Source organism: Chenopodium quinoa, unplaced genomic scaffold (assembly GCF_001683475.1).
Source record: "Chenopodium quinoa cultivar QQ74 unplaced genomic scaffold, ASM168347v1, whole genome shotgun sequence".
Taxonomy (NCBI): Eukaryota; Viridiplantae; Streptophyta; class Magnoliopsida; order Caryophyllales; family Amaranthaceae; genus Chenopodium; species Chenopodium quinoa.
The window spans coordinates 376,819-394,847 of record NW_018742381.1 but is presented as its reverse complement, the minus strand read 5'-3'; the positions used below and the strand labels follow the sequence as shown (position 1 = coordinate 394,847).

General features: G+C 40.7%; 2 protein-coding genes across 2 annotated transcripts; one reads left to right on the top strand and one right to left on the bottom strand.

The window, feature by feature from the left end:
- Nucleotides 1-11,275: 11,275 nt before the first annotated feature.
- Nucleotides 11,276-12,076, top strand: LOC110697434 (protein FAR1-RELATED SEQUENCE 5-like). Its single transcript, XM_021874810.1, has one exon. It carries the CDS (start codon nucleotides 11,276-11,278, stop codon nucleotides 12,074-12,076), a length of 801 nt encoding a protein of 266 aa, XP_021730502.1.
- A 2,590-nt stretch (nucleotides 12,077-14,666) lies between these two features.
- LOC110697423 (protein MAIN-LIKE 1-like) lies at nucleotides 14,667-16,076 on the bottom strand. The gene has a single exon (XM_021874802.1). It carries the CDS (start codon nucleotides 16,074-16,076, stop codon nucleotides 14,667-14,669), a length of 1,410 nt encoding a protein of 469 aa, XP_021730494.1.
- Nucleotides 16,077-18,029: the final 1,953 nt, after the last annotated feature.

Genomic DNA, 18,029 nt, shown 5'->3' with positions numbered 1-18,029 from the left:
TCAAGAACTCCACCTGATGAATTGACTATGGGAAAGAGTCAAAGATTGAGCAAGATCTTAGCACTTAATTATGGAACAAAATCATTCTCTACGTGATATTAGGCATATTGTATATAGTTAGTTTCCTATCATTACTCACTCTTACTTGTATAAATATAGAGGCTGTACACAGTGATTAATTAATACAATTTGAGTATTCAAAACCAAACCTAATTCCGCATTAATTATGATTGAATCTCGTGTCCCGAGCCATTATGATTGAATCTCGTGTCCCGAGCCATTGCTACGGCTCCATATCTCACTAACCGCCTCTCTACAAAACCCCTTGATTATCAGACCCCTCTTGACACTCTAAGCTCTCAGGTCCCAATCCCGTCTTCCCACTCTTTACCTCCTAGAGTCTTTAGGTGTGTGGTATATGTTCATCTCCCTAAACAAGTTCGAAGTAAGTTGGAACCTAGAGTTGTTAAATGTGTTTTTATTGGGTATGGGGTTCACCAAAAAGGGTATCGTTGTTATGACCCTGTTCAGGATCGAGTCTATACCACTCTGGATTGTGAATTCTTTGAACATTCGTACTACTACCACAAGCCTGGTCCTCAGGGGGAGAGTCTGAGTGATGACCTTAGCTTGTTGACCTATCCAGTTGAGATGGATCCTGACCCTACAACGCAAGTAGGTACTACCACCGATGTTGTCACTGAAGCATTAGTACCTTCTTGTCTCTCCATTCCAGTCCCATCTGATGAGCATCCATCTAATGACGATCCTCATGTTCCTCTCAGTGACTCTCATCACCTACCGAGGTAAACTCTTAGCCCCCTGATAATGAGTCTAAACAGGTATGAGTTACCTCCCAGAGCAGAAGAGGCATACCCCCAAGGAGATATGACCCTGACTTTGAGGCTCAAAGGTCCAAGTACCCACTACAAAAGATTAGTAATGACAACATGTCCCAGACCGCCATAGCCTTCACAACATCTCTATACTCTGCTGACATTCCCAGAAGTGTTGATGATGCCCTTAAAGATGAGAGATGGAGACAAGCCATGGAAGATAAATACTTAGCCTTTTAGAGAAATGAAACTTGGGAGAAATGTGCTCTCCCAAAGGGCAAGAAAAAGGTTGGATGTAGATGGGCTTTTTCCATTAAATACAAGGCAGATGGCATTATTGAACGATACAAGGCTCGGTTATTAGCAAAAAGGCCTTCTCACCGGTGGCAAAAATAGATACAATTCGGGTTCTATTCTTTATCGCAGCAAATAAAGAATGGCCCCTATACCAATTTGATGTGAAAAATGCCTTCATTCATGGGAGCATTGAGGAAGAAGTGTATATGGGGGCACCACCAGGCTATTCTCGAGAGTTTAGAGAAGGAGAGGGCTGTAAACTGAAAAAGGCTCTCTATGTAAAACAATCACCACGAGCCTGGTTTGGGAGATTCACAAAAGCAATGAAGAAGTTCGGCTACAAGCAAATTAACTCGGATCACACCCTGTTTCTAAAGAGAGTTAGAGACAAGATCACTTGCCTGATAATCTATGTTGATGATATGATTATCACGGGAAACAATGAGAATGAGATCAATGAATTGAAGAGAAAGCTGTTCCAAGAATTCGAGATGAAAGACTTGGGAAACCTGAAATACTTTCTTGGCATCGAGGTCCTGAGATCAAAACAAGGGATCTTCATTCACCAAAGAAAGTACATACTTGATCTTCTGGTAGAAACTGGCACTACAAGAAAAGAGCTGATTTCCGACGGAATTTTTCCGTCGGAAATCAACGGAAATTCCGTCGGAAAGGGCCTTTCCGATGGAATTCCGTCGGAAACGTTCAGCCGGAAAACCCTTCGTCGGAAATTTGGGATTTTTCGAGGGAAATTCCGTCGGAAGACACATTTTCGACGGAATTCACTCCGTCGTAGCAGAATTTGACTTTCAACGTCAGTCCGTCGGAAAATTCCGACGGGAAATTCCGTCGGAAATTTTATTAAAAAAAACTAAAAAAAAAAAAGCCTAGCCCCACCACCACCCAACCCCAGCACCGTAACCCACCCCCACCACCGTAACCCACCCTAACCCACTAAACCCCCTAACCCACCCTAACCCACTAAACCCCCTAACCCACCCCCACCACCGTAACCCAATGAACCCCCTAACCCACCCCACCACCGTAACCCACTGAACCCCCTAACCCACCCCACCACCGTAACCCACCCTAACCCACTAAACCCCCTAACCCACCCCCACCACCCGTAACCCACTCCCTAACCAACAAAACCCCCTAACCCACCCCACCACCGTAACCCACCCTAACCCCACCCCACCTAACCCTAACCAAATCGAACCCACCCTACCACCAACCAGACCCACCCACCACCACCAACCGTAACAACCCACCCCACCACCCACCACCACCACCAACCGTAAAAAAACCAAAAAAAATCCAAAAAAAATTGAGGAGAATTACATTACAATTTAAACTAAAATCAAACAAAACAGTTTATACATTACATTACATACTCCAAACAATTTATACAATACATTTTAAACATTATAAACAATCTAAACATTATAAACAATTATAATCAAAAATTTTGTAAAAAAAACCTAGATCTACAAGCTTGACGGTTCTTGAGCGGCGGTACGGTGGACGACGATGCTTGAGCAGCGGTGGCGACGGTGCTGCTTGTTGATGTTGGTGCGGCGGTGTAGATTTTTGTGGAGGTGGGTGGCCTGGGTTCTGGTCGTAGGGGAGGGGAGAAGAAGAAGGAAGTAGAAGGAAGGAGGAAGGAGAAGGAGAAGGAAGGAGGAAGGAGACGGAGGAGAGCAGAGAAGAGAAAAGAGGAGAGCAGAGAGAAAGAGAAGAGAAAATGAAATACCACGGCTAGGGTTTCAATTTTTATATAAGGATTTTCTGACGGAATTTTCCGTCGGAAAATCCTTAAATAATTTTTTTTTGTTTTTTTTGTTTTATTTACAGGTTCCGACGGAATGTTCCGTCTAAAAAAATCCTTAAATAAATTTTTTTTGTTTTTTCTGTTTTATTCACAGCTTACGACGGAAATTTCCTTTTCCGACAGGCCATAATTCCGTCGGAAATGTCGAATTTTCCGACAGAATATATGTCCGTCGGAACGTTTCCGTCGGAATTTGGCCTATTTCTTGTTGTGTGGGATGCTTGACTGTAAGCCAGCTGAGACTCCAATTGTGGCTAATCATGGCCTCCAGATCCTTGAAGGAGCAAAACTAGATGATAGAGAAAAGTATCAAAAGTTGGTGGGAAAACTTATTTATCTAGCTCACACAAGACCAGATATTGCTTATGTTGTAGGAGTGGTGATAGATTCATGCATCTTCCACAGGTTCAACACATGACAACGGTAATGAGGATTTTGAGGTACTTGAAAGGTACAAGCAACACAAGTATCTATTTCGACAAAAATGATCATCTTGATCTGATTGCCTATACAGATGCAGACTGGGCAGGCGATCGTGATGGCAGAAAGTCCACTTCGGGATATTTCACCTTAGTAGGTGGAAACCTTGTTACCTGGAGGAGTAAGAAACAGAAAGTTGTGGCCCTATCAAGTGCAGAAGCCGAATTCAGAGGAATTGCGAAAGGGGTAACCAAGATTCTATGGATCCAAAAACTAATGAATGAACTTGGTTTTCCATAAAGAATAGCATGCAAACTATACTGTGATAACAAAGAAGCCATTAGCATTTCTGAGAATCCTGTCCAGCATGACAGGATTAAGCATGTAGAGATCGATCGACATTTCATCATAGAGAAAGTAGAAGATAAGGTCATAATGCTCCCATTTGTGAGATCAAAGGATCAACTAGTTGACATCCTTACTAAGGCAGTTAATGTAGAAAATAGGGGATATTTTGTTTCTCAAATTAAGTAATATTTTGTTCCTTAATTAAAGGAACAAAATATGTTTATTAGCTGTATTTTAGGCTGCTAATTTTAGGTTAACTTTTCCTATATAAATGTAATCCTCTTGCTTATTCAAATATAGAAAACAGTATTCAATACCAAAATTACAATTCCGCATAATTTCTTCATGGTATCAGAGCCGTAAGGTTCGATTAGGGACTCCGAAACCTTTTCTGGTTCTCATCATCTACCATATACTTACCTGCGATGACCGATCAAACAGAAAGCTCAAAGCAATTAGTCTCTATGGAACAGATGGAACAAATGTTCCAGATATTCCAGAATCTACACAAAAATCCAACCAGATATTCTAGATGGAACAAATAAGAGAAAGCAAAGTCAGTGCCACATCTATCAGTCAAAAGTGAAGTCTCAGCAAAGACTTTCTTCAGCTGAAGTTCTATACTTAGCAATTTCTTGAAGAAACATTCTAAGAAAGCAAAAAAGTACGAAGAACTGAGAAAGCAAAGAAAGAGATAATGGCTGAGAAAAATGAACTTCATTCAAATAAAAGTGAAGGATTACAAAGATTCTGAAAGTTTTCAAATCCTAAACTATATCGGCAGTCGCCCACAAGCGGAAACACAGCCGCCGAGAAAATGTACTTAAAGAAAACACAAACAAAAGGTACATTAAACAGCAAGCTGAAGCAAAAGAAAGGTAAAAAGAAGATGTGGCATATTACAATTAAATACAAGAAGACCCGCAAGATTCTGCAGACGACTCCCCGTGTTCCTATGCTTTGGCATTAGGAGGATCTTCATCATCTTCCTCTTCATCCTCAGCTTCGGCAACTCGAGCTAAGTACGCAGACTCAGCTAGATGAGGAGTTCGGACCATTGGATGATTAGGCACAGCAGCCCACTCTTCTACTTGGTCCCAATTGATTTCAGGATCAACATGAAAGGCAAGGCGCCGAGCAACGTTGAAGCCATTGTCAAAGCCTTCTTCATACTGCTCTTTGGTGTAGATCCGAACTTTCAACTGAGCCTGAGCAGCTGAGAGATCTGCCTTCAACTTTGTAATCTCCTCTAGCTTCTCAGCCTCGCTTTTCTTCAGCTCTTGCAGATTGGAGTTAGCAACCTCCATTTCTGCATCCTTGGCAGCGCAGATACTGGCCAGGTTCTGGATCTCAGCTTGGCTCTTGACCTTTACTAACTCCAGCTCCTCAACCAAGGATTTTCGAGCCTCTGCCTCGGCCCTAATCTTCTCTTCAATTCGGGCCTTGAAGCCCTCTATATCAACAGCGCCACACTCCTAGACCAAGGCATGGCCTTCTTCTATCTAAGGAAAGACGGTCTGCTCTAGACCAAGGCAGAATTGCTGCAGCTGCTCGTCCATTTCAGCAGCCTTGGCAAGGCCAACTAAAGCCTCTTCTTCAACTTTTTGGCACTTAAGCTCGAACAGCCGAGCTCGACACTCAGCTTCCTCGACCCTATGCTGATAATCAGTCATAAAGCCAATAGCCAGCACGTTGTTGTGCATAGCCTGACCAAAATAAAAAAATAAAAAAAAAGTGTGAGCCATCCGAACAAACACACTAGAAGAAAAAAAAAAGAAAAAGAAAAAAAAAGAAGAGAAGAAGAAAAGAAAAAGAAAACAAAAATAAGCAAAGAAAAGATGTAGAAAAATAGCAGAAGGTTTACCTGCATCAACAACCGCTTGTTTTCAGCTATGGAATCCAGCACCCTCGCTGTAACTTCAGCAACCCCAGCAGCAGCCAGGTTGGACCATTTCTCAGCTTTTTCCAGCTCAAATGCGCTGGAAAGATCTCCAAAGAGCCCAACTGCTTCGGCTCGGCGCTGGTGCATGAAATCCCTGGTAGCTTCAGGCACTACCACTAAAGGGGGGTTTGATACCCCATTTGTTCGGATTGGAAGGTCCTGAAAGAGGCCCCAACAGACCAAGGCACATCCTATACGTCCCTTGGAACCTCAACTTCCTCATTTCTATCTTTCCGACTATCAGACCTTCCTGACAGCGTTTGCAAGTCGTCCTCAACAGAAGGCTGCACAATGAGTGCATCAGCCTCCCGCTGGACAGCAGAAGAGAATCCCTCGGCTTCCTGCCGATGAGATTTAGAGAATTCAAAAGGGGTCCTTTGCTGGACCTCCTCCTCTTGCGGCAGAGGGGGTGGAGGAGTTTGGGAAATCTCCCTTATTTTCTCGGATTGAGAAACCTCAAACTGAGGTGTTTTCTCGGTGGACTCCTCCACCAACGAGAAGTCTACCGGCTAAACATAGGCTCTTTTTTGCCTCTTCTTCTTCGACCCCATATCCTCGGATGTAGTTGGAGATGGGGAAGATTGTTCGCTTTTTTCTTCTTCGCCGGACTGCAGCAGAAGGAAAAAGGGGGGCAACGGAGTATCAGCAATTGTAAAAAAAAAAAAAAAAAAAAAAAAAAAAAAAAAAAAAAAAAAAAAACAAGACATGTAGCAGGCAAAATAAGGCCTCAGCCGAGCAATAACACTTAACATAATTTTTGAAGCAAATTTTCACAAGTTGAAAAGCTAGAATTCTAAGTGCAAAATTGCGAAAAAAAGAAAGTTCAGGTAGAGGAATTTAAGATACTTACAGAACTCTTTAGCAGTTCCTCATCTGAAGCAGAGAGAGGACTTGGCTCGCGGATAGTAAGTGCAGCTGGGGGCCTAGAAGCACTCGTTCTCCAAGTTGCAGCAGCGGCCAAGGACTGCTCCTCAGGACTGAGCAGATAGAACAGGTCCCGCTTCTTATACCACGGCTTTTGAGAGAGGTAATCAGCTGAAGGGACAATGTCCGGCTGAGAACTTCGGAGAAAGGGCGCTCGGTTTGCAGGAGAGGTAATGACTTGATCACGCTTCGTCACAACCCTTGACGCTCTAATTCCCAACAGCTCGTAGTTCAAGCCGCAATTCCCTTTGTGCAGTACTGTTTCATCAAAAAAGAAATTGATTAATACATGCATAAAGGAAATCAAAGAAAAATTACAAAGCAGCAAAAAATCAAAGAAAGCTTATTCGGCCCCAGCCGAGATTCTTACCATCCTGGTACTTTCGGCTGAGGCCAACAACAACAAGCATCTTCTCTTAGAAGATGTAATGATAGCAGGGAAGCCAGACTTTAGGAAGCCCTGTTGATCGGCTAGCTCCCCTAGTCTTTGAGTCTCGCTTGAAGAGCTGCAGCTACTCTCTTTCCTCGACTGTGAACTCATCAGGGCCGAGGTTGCTCATTTTTGCGTCAGGCCATCTCAGATGCCTCAGCGCCCCGCAGAAGTTCGATTGTCCCTCCTCTATAGGAGCCGGAACCCAGATCCACTGGCCCCTTCATTCCTTATCAGAGGTGTCATTCGGCCAAGTGGTTAAGTACCCCTTTTGGGTCTCAATTCGCCACCACCCAGGTCCATGGGCTTCATTAGATTGCTGGTTCGGCACCAGCTTGTGCAATTTCCTAAAGACCTGGAGGCTCGGCTCGTACCCATAGAACATACATACCCACAAATATGTCATTACCCTCCTAATGCTAACAGGTGTTAACTGGCAAAGGGAAATGTTATAGGCGTTCAGCAGCTGAATGATAAATGGGTGCAAAGGAAATCTAAGTCCAAATTGCAGATGCCGAGTATACACTCCAAGATAGTAAGGGGGAGGTCTATGAATCCTGTCCTCAGCTCTAGGCATTTGACACCAATACCCATCCTCCTCCAAAATTCCATAAAATATCTCAATTTATTCAGCAAATCTATGGGCAGCATCCCCTTTCAACCACCAATCATAGGGGGCTGTAGTAATCAATCCATTGTTCTCAGGAGGGTTATGCCATTCCTCGGCTCCTTCCCACAACCTCCTAGGTCCATGCACAGAACCACTAGACGAACAAGTAGGCTCCTCAAATCCTTGATAGGGTACGAAATTTAAGATAAGGGTACTGTAGCTACTGGGGTTGTTAGATCACTATCCATATTTTCGGATCTTCGGAGTAGTGTATTGGTTCGGCTATGACTAAGGGTAGGCATACGCTGCAAAGGGCAATCTCGCCGGGCTCCTAAAAAAGTCAGGAGCAAGTTAGGGGCCTCATTTTCAGAACTCTCCCTCTCGGCGCTCTTTCTCACCATGTTTGAATAGAAAGGGTAGTATCGAGAATAAAAGAGGAAATAATGGAAAGTAATTTAAAGCCGAGCAAGTTTCGAAAAGAATTACCTCAAAAGATTCGGAATTTTCCGATCTTCAAGTAGCAGCAACAAAAACTGACTGCGGTCAAGTGAGCTTAGAGAAATCAAAGGAACAAATTTGGGGAATTCGCAGTGAATATCGCAAGTGCTCAGAGAATATTTGTGTTTAATGCGTGAATGATTATGGAATTGTGAAGAGGGGCGCTTATATAGTGCAGAAATCAAGAATTTCTAGAAACTTTAACCTCCCAAAAACCCCACAAATTCCATATTGAATTAAGTAGTCGTTATTAGACCTGGAAATCCTGACCCAGACCCGATGACCCGAATCGAATGACCCAACTCATTACCCGAAATTGACCCGAAAATTGTGATCCGAAATAAACTCGAAACCCGAATCAACCCGACCCGACCCATACCCAACCCGAAGTGGAATTGACCCGACCTTGACCCGAAACCCAAAACGACCCGACCCGAAATGACCCGACCCGAAGTTGAACCGAGACCCGAAGTGACCCGAGACCGAAGTTTTCCCGACCCGAAGTTGACCCAATATCCAAAGTGACCCAACCTTTAACTTGAATTAATTAACCCAAATAGACTCGAAACCCAAAGTGACCCGAACTAAAATTACATTATGTCCTTGTACATGAAATGACCAGAATCTATTTAAGCTAACGATTTGACCTGAGCAAACCGAAATAGAAAATAACCGCAATCAAACTGACTTAATTTTTTTTAATAATTTGTAATGTGTAATAGTGTAAGTACTTTACATATTTTGAGATTCTTGGAATACAAAATCTTCTAGGCCACTTGAGTAAAAAACGCTTCAATGGAAAATGAGATGAAGTGTGTAGAGATTAGAGAAAAGTGAAGACAAAAGAGAGAGATTGGACTCCTAATTTGCAATTTGCAGTAAATTTAATTTCAAATGAAGCATGTCATAACATATATGATATATATGATCGAATCAATTGAGAAAAGTTCACAGCACGAGTAAGTGTACTTGGCGTCCATCCACGCTACTACACTTTAAGTCTTTATTAGAAAAAATACAGTGTTGTCACTCTTGTGTCATTGTGTGTATTTGTTGAAATCGCCATCACAATAAATATTTTAAGAATATTCAATTGGTAAAATTCTATAAAGTAATTACTAATAATTATAATATGAAGTCTATTATTGATCAATTTCCTACAGTGGCATGCCTGCATACATGTATCAATGTATGTCCAACAAAAAAAAATCAGTATTCTTTTTCAATTTGTAGAGCCTTTAATTTTGATGAGTTTTGGATTTCAAAACTCATCTCAAGACCACTATATATAGTCTCGCACCACATTATTGCAAAAAACACAAGTTTAGTATGTGAGTCTTAAGTGAAGACTCCACTCAAGACTCACCAATAAACTTACCCTAATAAACTAGAGCATTACCTGAGCCCAATATTATGACCACTCGCATATTAATTGAAGAGTCTCGCACAGATCAATTCAGCTTGGTATAAGTGGGAAACCCCATAAAAATTAGAAGGGAAGAATAAGAAAATCTCCACTTCCAAGTTCCAAATTACTCTAGAAGTCCCAAATTACTCTAGTGGGAATTTGATAGCCGAGATATAAGTACAAATATTATAATCCAACCAAGTAGGCAATTACTCCCCCAAATATAGTTCTTGTTTTTGTTGTTAGGCCTCTCAAAAAGTTGTTCCTATTTTATATATTTCCATTTTTAGACACTATGAAAATAACAACTTTTAGACACGACGAATAACAGCTCTTAAAAGGTTATTTGCATGAAAATAACAATTCATTGCTATTCGTCGCTCGCATATTACAGGGCAACGCTCGCAAATTGAAGTGAATTTACCTTTTTGCCCTTTGCTTGATTTCTTCTATTTAAGGAAGTCCGATTGTTGTAATGAAACACGAGCTTCCTCAAAACAATACCGAGCATCAAATTCCTTAGTTTTCTTTTAAAAACTCGAGCCTCAAAATTCCCGAGCGATTTCACCTCAAATCGAATTTTTTTTTTCCCAAAAAAATTTCCGTTCATTAATCTCTGGGTTGAATATGTGGAACGACGTCAACGATCGCACACCGGAGGTATCGTCGGAGGAATTCGTAAGTTCGCGAATTTTTTTTTTGTTTCTGTTCAAAGGACATCCGCCTTTTTTTTTCGGATCCTCCATGGAGGATCCGAAAAAAAGGCGGATGTGCTTTGAAACAGTTTTTTTTTTTGGTTTTTTTTTGTTTTTGTTGTTATTATTATTATTATTAGCGTTGTTATTATTATTATTATTACTATTAGCGTTGTTATTATTAATATTATTAGTGTTGTTATTATTATTATTATTACTATTAGCGTTGTTGTTGTTGTTATTATTATTATTATTATTATTATTATTATTATTATTAGTGTTATTATTATTATTATTATTATTATTAGTGTTATTATTATTATTATTATTATTATTATTATTAATAATGTTGTTATTATCATTGTTAGTGTTGTTATTATTTTTGTAATTGTTGTTATTATTGTTAATGTTATTACTATTATCGTTGTTATTATTATTATTATTATTATTATTATTATTACCATTAGCGTTGTTATTATTATTATTATTATTATTATTATTATTATTATTATTATTATTATTAGCGTTGTTATTATTATTATTATTAATGTTGTTATTATCATTGTTAGTGTTGTTATTATTTTTGTAATTGTTTTTATTATTGTTAATGTTATTACTATTAGCGTTGTTATTATTATTTAGTTATTATTATTATTAGTGATCTTATTATTATTATTAATTTTGTTATTATTATTGTTAGTGTTGTTATTATTATTATTAATGTGTTGTTATTATTATTGTTAGTGTTGTTATTATTGTAGTTATGATAATTAATGTTATTGGGGTTTTATTATTATAGGGTTCGGAGAACGAGTACGGCGCCGAATGTGTGAACCATAGTGAGCATTTTGTCACGGACACGGTATTTCCAACGTTCGATGATGCCGTTAACTGGGCGAATGTTGTTGCCCTAAATCTGGGATTTATTCTTGTTAAATCATCTTTTTGCAAAAACAGAGATGGACGGCCATACCAGTATTTGAGGTGTGATAGGGGTCGAAGGAGCCAGCCGAGGGATCTCGGGAACGCAGTTCGGATGGACACAAAAACGAAAGCAATTGGTTGTCCGTTCTACATCAAGATTTACTACGTGCTCGTTACCGATAGTTGGAGGATCTGGGCAAAAAACGATGCAATTGGGACCCATAATCACCCAATGATCGTATATCCGGAGGGTCATCGTAAGATTAGTGACCTAAGTCCGGATGTGAAGAAGGTTGTCCGCGACATGACGAAGTCGAAGGTTGCGCCGCGTAACATCATGGCGGCCATTGCAGAGCAATTTCCCGACGATCATCCAAACATCCGGCATATCTACAACTGCCGGAATGACTTGAGGGCGGAGATGTCCGACGGGAGAGGAGTGGTCCAACAATTTTTGCATTTGGCGAGACAAAGCAAGTATCTTCACTGGGTCATGTCCGATGATGATGGCGTTCTCCAGCACGCGTTTATGGTTCACCCAGTCACGGTGAACATACTACGCACGTACCCGTACGTGATCGGTATGGACTCGACTTACAAGACCAACCGGTACGGGATGCCGTTTTTTGAGATAGTCGGCGTGACACCCACAAATCAGAATTTCCTTGTGGGTTATGTGTTCATGCGCAACGAGTGCACGGGAAGCTACCGGTGGGTTCTACAGATACTGAGAGAGGTGATCGGGTATGATAAGGAGCCGTCAGTGTTTTTGACAGACCGTGAGCTCAGTCTTTGTGCTGCATTGAGAGAAGTGTTTCCCGGGATGTCGCATTTGCTGTGTCGATGGCACATTAACAAGGACGTGGAAGCTCGGGTCACTCAGATGTTCAAGAACAAGAAGATAGGGGCCTAATTCAAAAACGGGGTCTGGAAACGTGTCATGGATGCTGCAACCGAGGTGCTTTATGACTCCGCCGTAGATAGGCTGAAGACTCGGTGGGGAAGTTTCCCAAATGTGATTACCTATGTCGAGGGAACCTGGCTCTATCATAAGGCAAAATTTGTGACATTCTGGACAAACCAGGTTCTGCACTTCGGTAACACGAGCACCTGTAGAGTTAAGAGTCAACATTCGGTCGTTAAGATGTGGTTTGAATCTTCGACAGGTTTGTTGTTTGTAAATCCTTGCAGAGTTGACGTTTATACTTTGTTTAAGTTATTTTATTTGTAAATCCTAACGGTTTTTTTTATAATTTTAATCATTGTCAGGTTCGTTGGATACTGTATGGGCCCGAGTGCATTGTCATATTGGCAACCAGATCATTGCCATTCGTAACTCTTTGGAGGGGTCAAGGTCGAAGATTGGTGAGATGTACAGACAGTTGACATTGTCTCGTATTAATGGTAGGGTGTCCCACCATTGTCTGAAAGTTCTGGATGGCGAGACGAGGAGGATGAGAGAGCTGAGTTACCAGGTGCATGAGCACTGTGGATGTGCAATGCTTGTGACCCATGGTTTGCCTTGTGCTTGCAAGATATATGATTCGCTGGTTGCCGAAACAGGCTTGTATACCCGGCAAATTCATCCGTTCTGGAAGACCTTGGTTATCGGCGATGGTGTTAATGAACTGGAGTTCGTTAACAACTTGAACGAGGAAGCTGCACATTTCCGTTCCCTGGTTGACGAGGTCGTCGGTAGTGATCGTGCTGTGCTTAGAAATGTGTCTCACATCATCGAGGAGGAGTTGCATCCGAACCATTCACACCTCCAAGAACCACAAACAAACCACAACGTTCGAGGTCGCCCAAGGAACAACAATACAAGACGTAATCTCAGTTACTTCGAACATGTGGGTCGTCGGTACACTCAATCTTGTAACCGTCAGACAGGTACGACTTGGAGTTAACTTTGTTATTTTCACGTATTTTAACTTATATGACACAAATAAATATCGTAAACATGAATGTTGTGCAGGAGCAGAAGATCTATGTGACATCAGCCAATGCAGGTATTTGCACTTGCTACCAGGACCGATGTTGCCTTACATCACGGGGTGGAAGGATGTCATTGGCGACGGTAACTGTGGATTTCGTTGTGTGGCGGAGTTCTTCCTCGGTGGTCAAGCACGCTGGTATGACGCTCGGGAAATTATAGCGAACGAGGTCGGCTCTCACTGGGGTTTGTACGAGAGGATATACGGGATAGGAAGGGTGGGGCTAAATGTGGAACGTATCCGATGGATGGCGGGGCTGTTGATTCACGGCACTGGATGGTTGCAATTCAAGATTTATTTCCTATTGCTACGTTGTTCAACGCAATGGTTATTATTCTGGGTGTCGGTACCGTACCGACCTGCTATTACCCTTGCCTCACTGTCTTACTGTTGCGTGCATGGAACACGGTCAGAGCACCCGCCCGGGAATTTGTGATCGCTACTGTTGGGGCTTCCCACTTCATCTGTCTTGAGCTTGCAGAGAACTCACCTCTTCCCCCGATTGCAGGATGGTGGACAGAGAACCACGAGCCTAGTGTTCACGGATGGGATCAGCTTTATTAGGCTCGTAGGAACATGTGGGATGCACTATTTAACCAGTGAATAGATTTATGTACTTATTTTATTCAGATTTATGTAATTATGTTAGTCAGATTTATGTAATTATGTTAGTCAGATTTATGTAATTATGTTAGTTAGATTTATGTACTTATTTTATTCAGATTTATGTAATTATGTTAGCCAGATTTATGTAATTATGTTAGTCAGATTTATGTACTTATTTTATTCAGATTTATGTAATTATGTTAGTCAGAGTTATGTAATTATGTTAATCAGATTTATGTAATTATGTTAGTCAGAGTTATGAAATTATTTTAATCAGATTTATATATTTATTCTAATCAACTTTATGTACTTATTTTAATCAGATTTATGTACTTATGTTAATCAGATTTATGAAATTATTTTGAACAACTGAACTAAATAACTATGTAACATAAAACAGTAAATAAAAATAATAATAGAAAAATTCAAAATGATAATACAAAGGAAAAGTGTCAATAAAAAAAACAATACAATACAAAAATCCAGCAAAGTCGAGTCAACATCCATAGAAAACAAATAAATACAGTCCCTACTGCAAAGGAAAACGAAGACAAGTTACATCACAATCCCATCATCGTCTTTTAGTCTGCTAGCAACTGCTTAGCCATTGCCCTGGTGTCCCGCGTCATGCTCCCAGGCTCATCGAGCGACCTACATATCACCTCCATTGACCGACCCATCCACTGCAGTTAAAAAAACAACTTAGTAAGTATATAAAGCACAATAGTATAAACGAAATTTAAAGTATAAAATGACACAAGTGCTTACATAGTCTGTGGTAGTCCTCTCTGGAAGCCGGTGACCCCTGTCAGATGACGACCCACCCGGAGAAATACGAGGATGGGAAAATCGATAGAACCACTGCATGTAACCGGGGCCCACCGTAGGTCCTCCACCACCAAGTCAAGTCAAGGCACCTAGAACAACACTGAACGATGTGCCAGGGACAAACCGAGTCCACATCACTGATGTCATCTCGGTGGGAAACTCAACCCGATACATCTTCAGGTTGGTCGATCTCTTAGCCTTCTCAGGCCTGATAATAGTCCTCGGAATGTCCTGGACGAACCCCAGCTGCCGGACCACTCGATCAGGCATATATGGCTCAATGATAGCTTGATACTGGATGCAACCAAAAAATAAGGTGGCGGGCACTCGTCGTGCAACATCAACTCCGTAAGGGAGCCAGTTGACCTCATTGTTGGTCAACTGATCCAACCTAGCACGAAAAGCGAGAAGGCTCTCAATGCTCTTGTTGGGGCATCCTGCTCCAACATCCCAAGCAGACGCACGCGGAACACTGAGCTCCCTAGTCAGGGTACCCTGTTGAGGCCGGAAGCACGGGAAGTACTCGTAGATCCACGCCTGAAGAAGCGTGAGACAACCAGCGATCGAATCAGCATCTTTCCTAGATGTCGTACCCAACTGCTGATACAAATACGCTAGAGTCGCTGAGCCCCAAGAGTAGTCAGTCACTGACAGATCATCAACAATAAGCTCGCCGAGGAGGGACGGATGCCTACGGTTACCACTCTTGTCTAGGAACAGACAACCGCCAAGTAGTAACCACAGGTACACACTGTAATGGGTACTAAAAGGCCTCTGCACCGCCAGGGTTGACTCCACAGTCTTCTCGGTCAGTACCCCACTACCCTGCCAGATGGTCTTCGTCCCGTGCTTCTCACCCAGCTCCTCTACAGTCATGTCCAGGATAACCGAGCACGCGTCCCGTAGGGTGTCCGTGCTCTGAGTAGCAGAAACCAGGCCACCATCTACACGCAGCCCTAGGATGTTGTACATGTCGTGCAGCATGATAGTCATCTCCCCGAATGGCATATGAAAAGTGTTCGTATCGGGCTGCCATCTCTCAACAAAGGCTAAAATCACCGGCCAATCTAAACGCCTGAACATGATCCCAGGCAGGTGCGACAGACCACTGCTGTCAATCAGCTCTAGATGCTCCTGGGGAAAACGCCCTCGCCAGGTGACCAATTCAGAACACAGCTCTGTCCTGCTCAAACAGTGCAAAACATTACGCTCCTGCCCGACCCATATATACGCAGCCACGTGCCCCCCAAAACTAAGGATAACGGTCCCATCTTCAGGACCACCTGTCATCGACTCGTGCACTACCCACGGCTCTGCTGCGCTGGTGGAAGGCTGACTGGTTTGACTACTGCTGGCAAACCTCCTAAACTGACCCCTATAAACCGTATGATAATGCGGAGGGTCGTACTCTAAATCGCGTTCATCCTGGCTTGATCGCCCGTCTTCCTCATCGTCAGATGAAGGCACTCCACCCGACGTGTACATGGGGAGACTGCGTTGTGGCTCAGGCTCCCCCGACCAGTTACCAGCAGACCCATACTACTGCTGGTGGTCAAACGGTTCAGCCGTATTTCCTAAACGGCTTGACTCCCGCCTAACTAACGCATTCAAGCGTCTGGATACTGCGTGACGAGGTCCCGAACCCTCGATCTATATTAAATACGTACAAAAATCAACAACATCACAAACAAAAAAAAAACACAACCCAAGTAAAAAATAACAACAACATTAACAACAACAACAACAAAAAAACAAAAACATTTACAAACAAAAACAACATTAACAACGCTAATAATAATAATAATAATAATAATAATAATAATAATAATAATAATAATAATAATAATAATAATAATAATAATAATAATAATAATAATAATAATAAATAATAATAATAATAATAATAATAGCAATTCACTAAATATAATAATAATAATAATAATAATAATAATAATAATAATAATAATAATAATAATAATAATAATAATAATAATAATAATAATAATAATAATAACAACAACAACACTAATAATAATAATAATAATAATAACAAAGATAATATCAACACTAATGCTAATATTAATAATAATAATAATAACAACACTAATACTAATTTAAGAGATATTACAACACTAATGCTAATAATTTCACAAACAACAAAAACAAAAACATTAAAAAATTTCGTCTCCTAAATAATCTTATAAAACAACAACTACAAAAAAATTTAGTTCAGATTTTTTGGTGAGAGATAAAAGAGTTTTGGAGTGAGGAATATGAGCATGAAAAGTGAAGTCCATGAGTTTCGTGAATATTTATAAGCAAGGGCAATTTCGGAAATTCAGGTCCAAAATGCGAGCGTCGCCCTGTAAATTGTGAGCGACGTTTGACAACTCCCTATTTTTTTATTTATTTTTATTTAATTTTTTTTAAAATTCACTCAACTACAATATTTTCTCTAACTATTTATACCGTACCCTTACCCTTGTGCATGTACTTTATACTTAATAGCTACAATTTTTTTTTTTCATGTATATATTATTTGTGGTTCACTCATATAACTTGTACATTCCTCTCTTTTTACGTGCAGTTTATGTACTTTCTCTTTCCAAGTTCTCAATTATAGCTTGTGTTTATGTCTAATGGAAATGTACTATATTTGAGAAGTGAGAGAGTCCTATTTGGTGCGCTTCAAATATAATGTTAGAATAAGACAAACATAAGAGAATAGAGGGAGTATAAACTATCATAATTCTTTATATATGGCTGGCCACACTGTGTGGCAGCGATTACTTGTAGGGGGCTACTTGTTTGGTCAGGAGTTACTTGTAGGGGTTACTTATTTGGGTTACTCTTTTGATCAGGAGTTATTTATTCAGGGGTTATTCGTTTTATCGAGGGTTACTTATTCAAGGTTTACTTGTTTGGTCAGGGGTTACTTATTTAAGGGTTACTCAGTCGGTTATGGGTTATTCTCACACAGAAAGCGCGTTAATCGATTGAGTAAGTAACCCCTGAATAAGTAACCCTTACATGCTATAAGTAACTCATGAGTAAGTAACTACTACAAGCAACCTCTAAATAAGTAATAACTCATACAAGTAACCCCTACAAGTAATCCCTGCCACACAGTGTGACCAGCCACACAGAAAAGTTTGTTGCTGATAAACTATAAGTATGAGTAATGTCAACTTGATAATAATTTTTCCTTTGGTCACTAATTCACCAGATACTGCTGAAATATTCAGTATTTATATATTAATTCACTAGAAACTGTCCAAACTGATACTGATCAGTAATTCAATTAATTTTGCTAGACAATATTATTATAACAAGTTTGACTAAGTTAACCAATCACTTAATTATTACATAAAAGTGTTATTATGTTGTCACCAACCATGCACGATAGCCAGAATCACTTAACTGTATTCGTTAATTGAC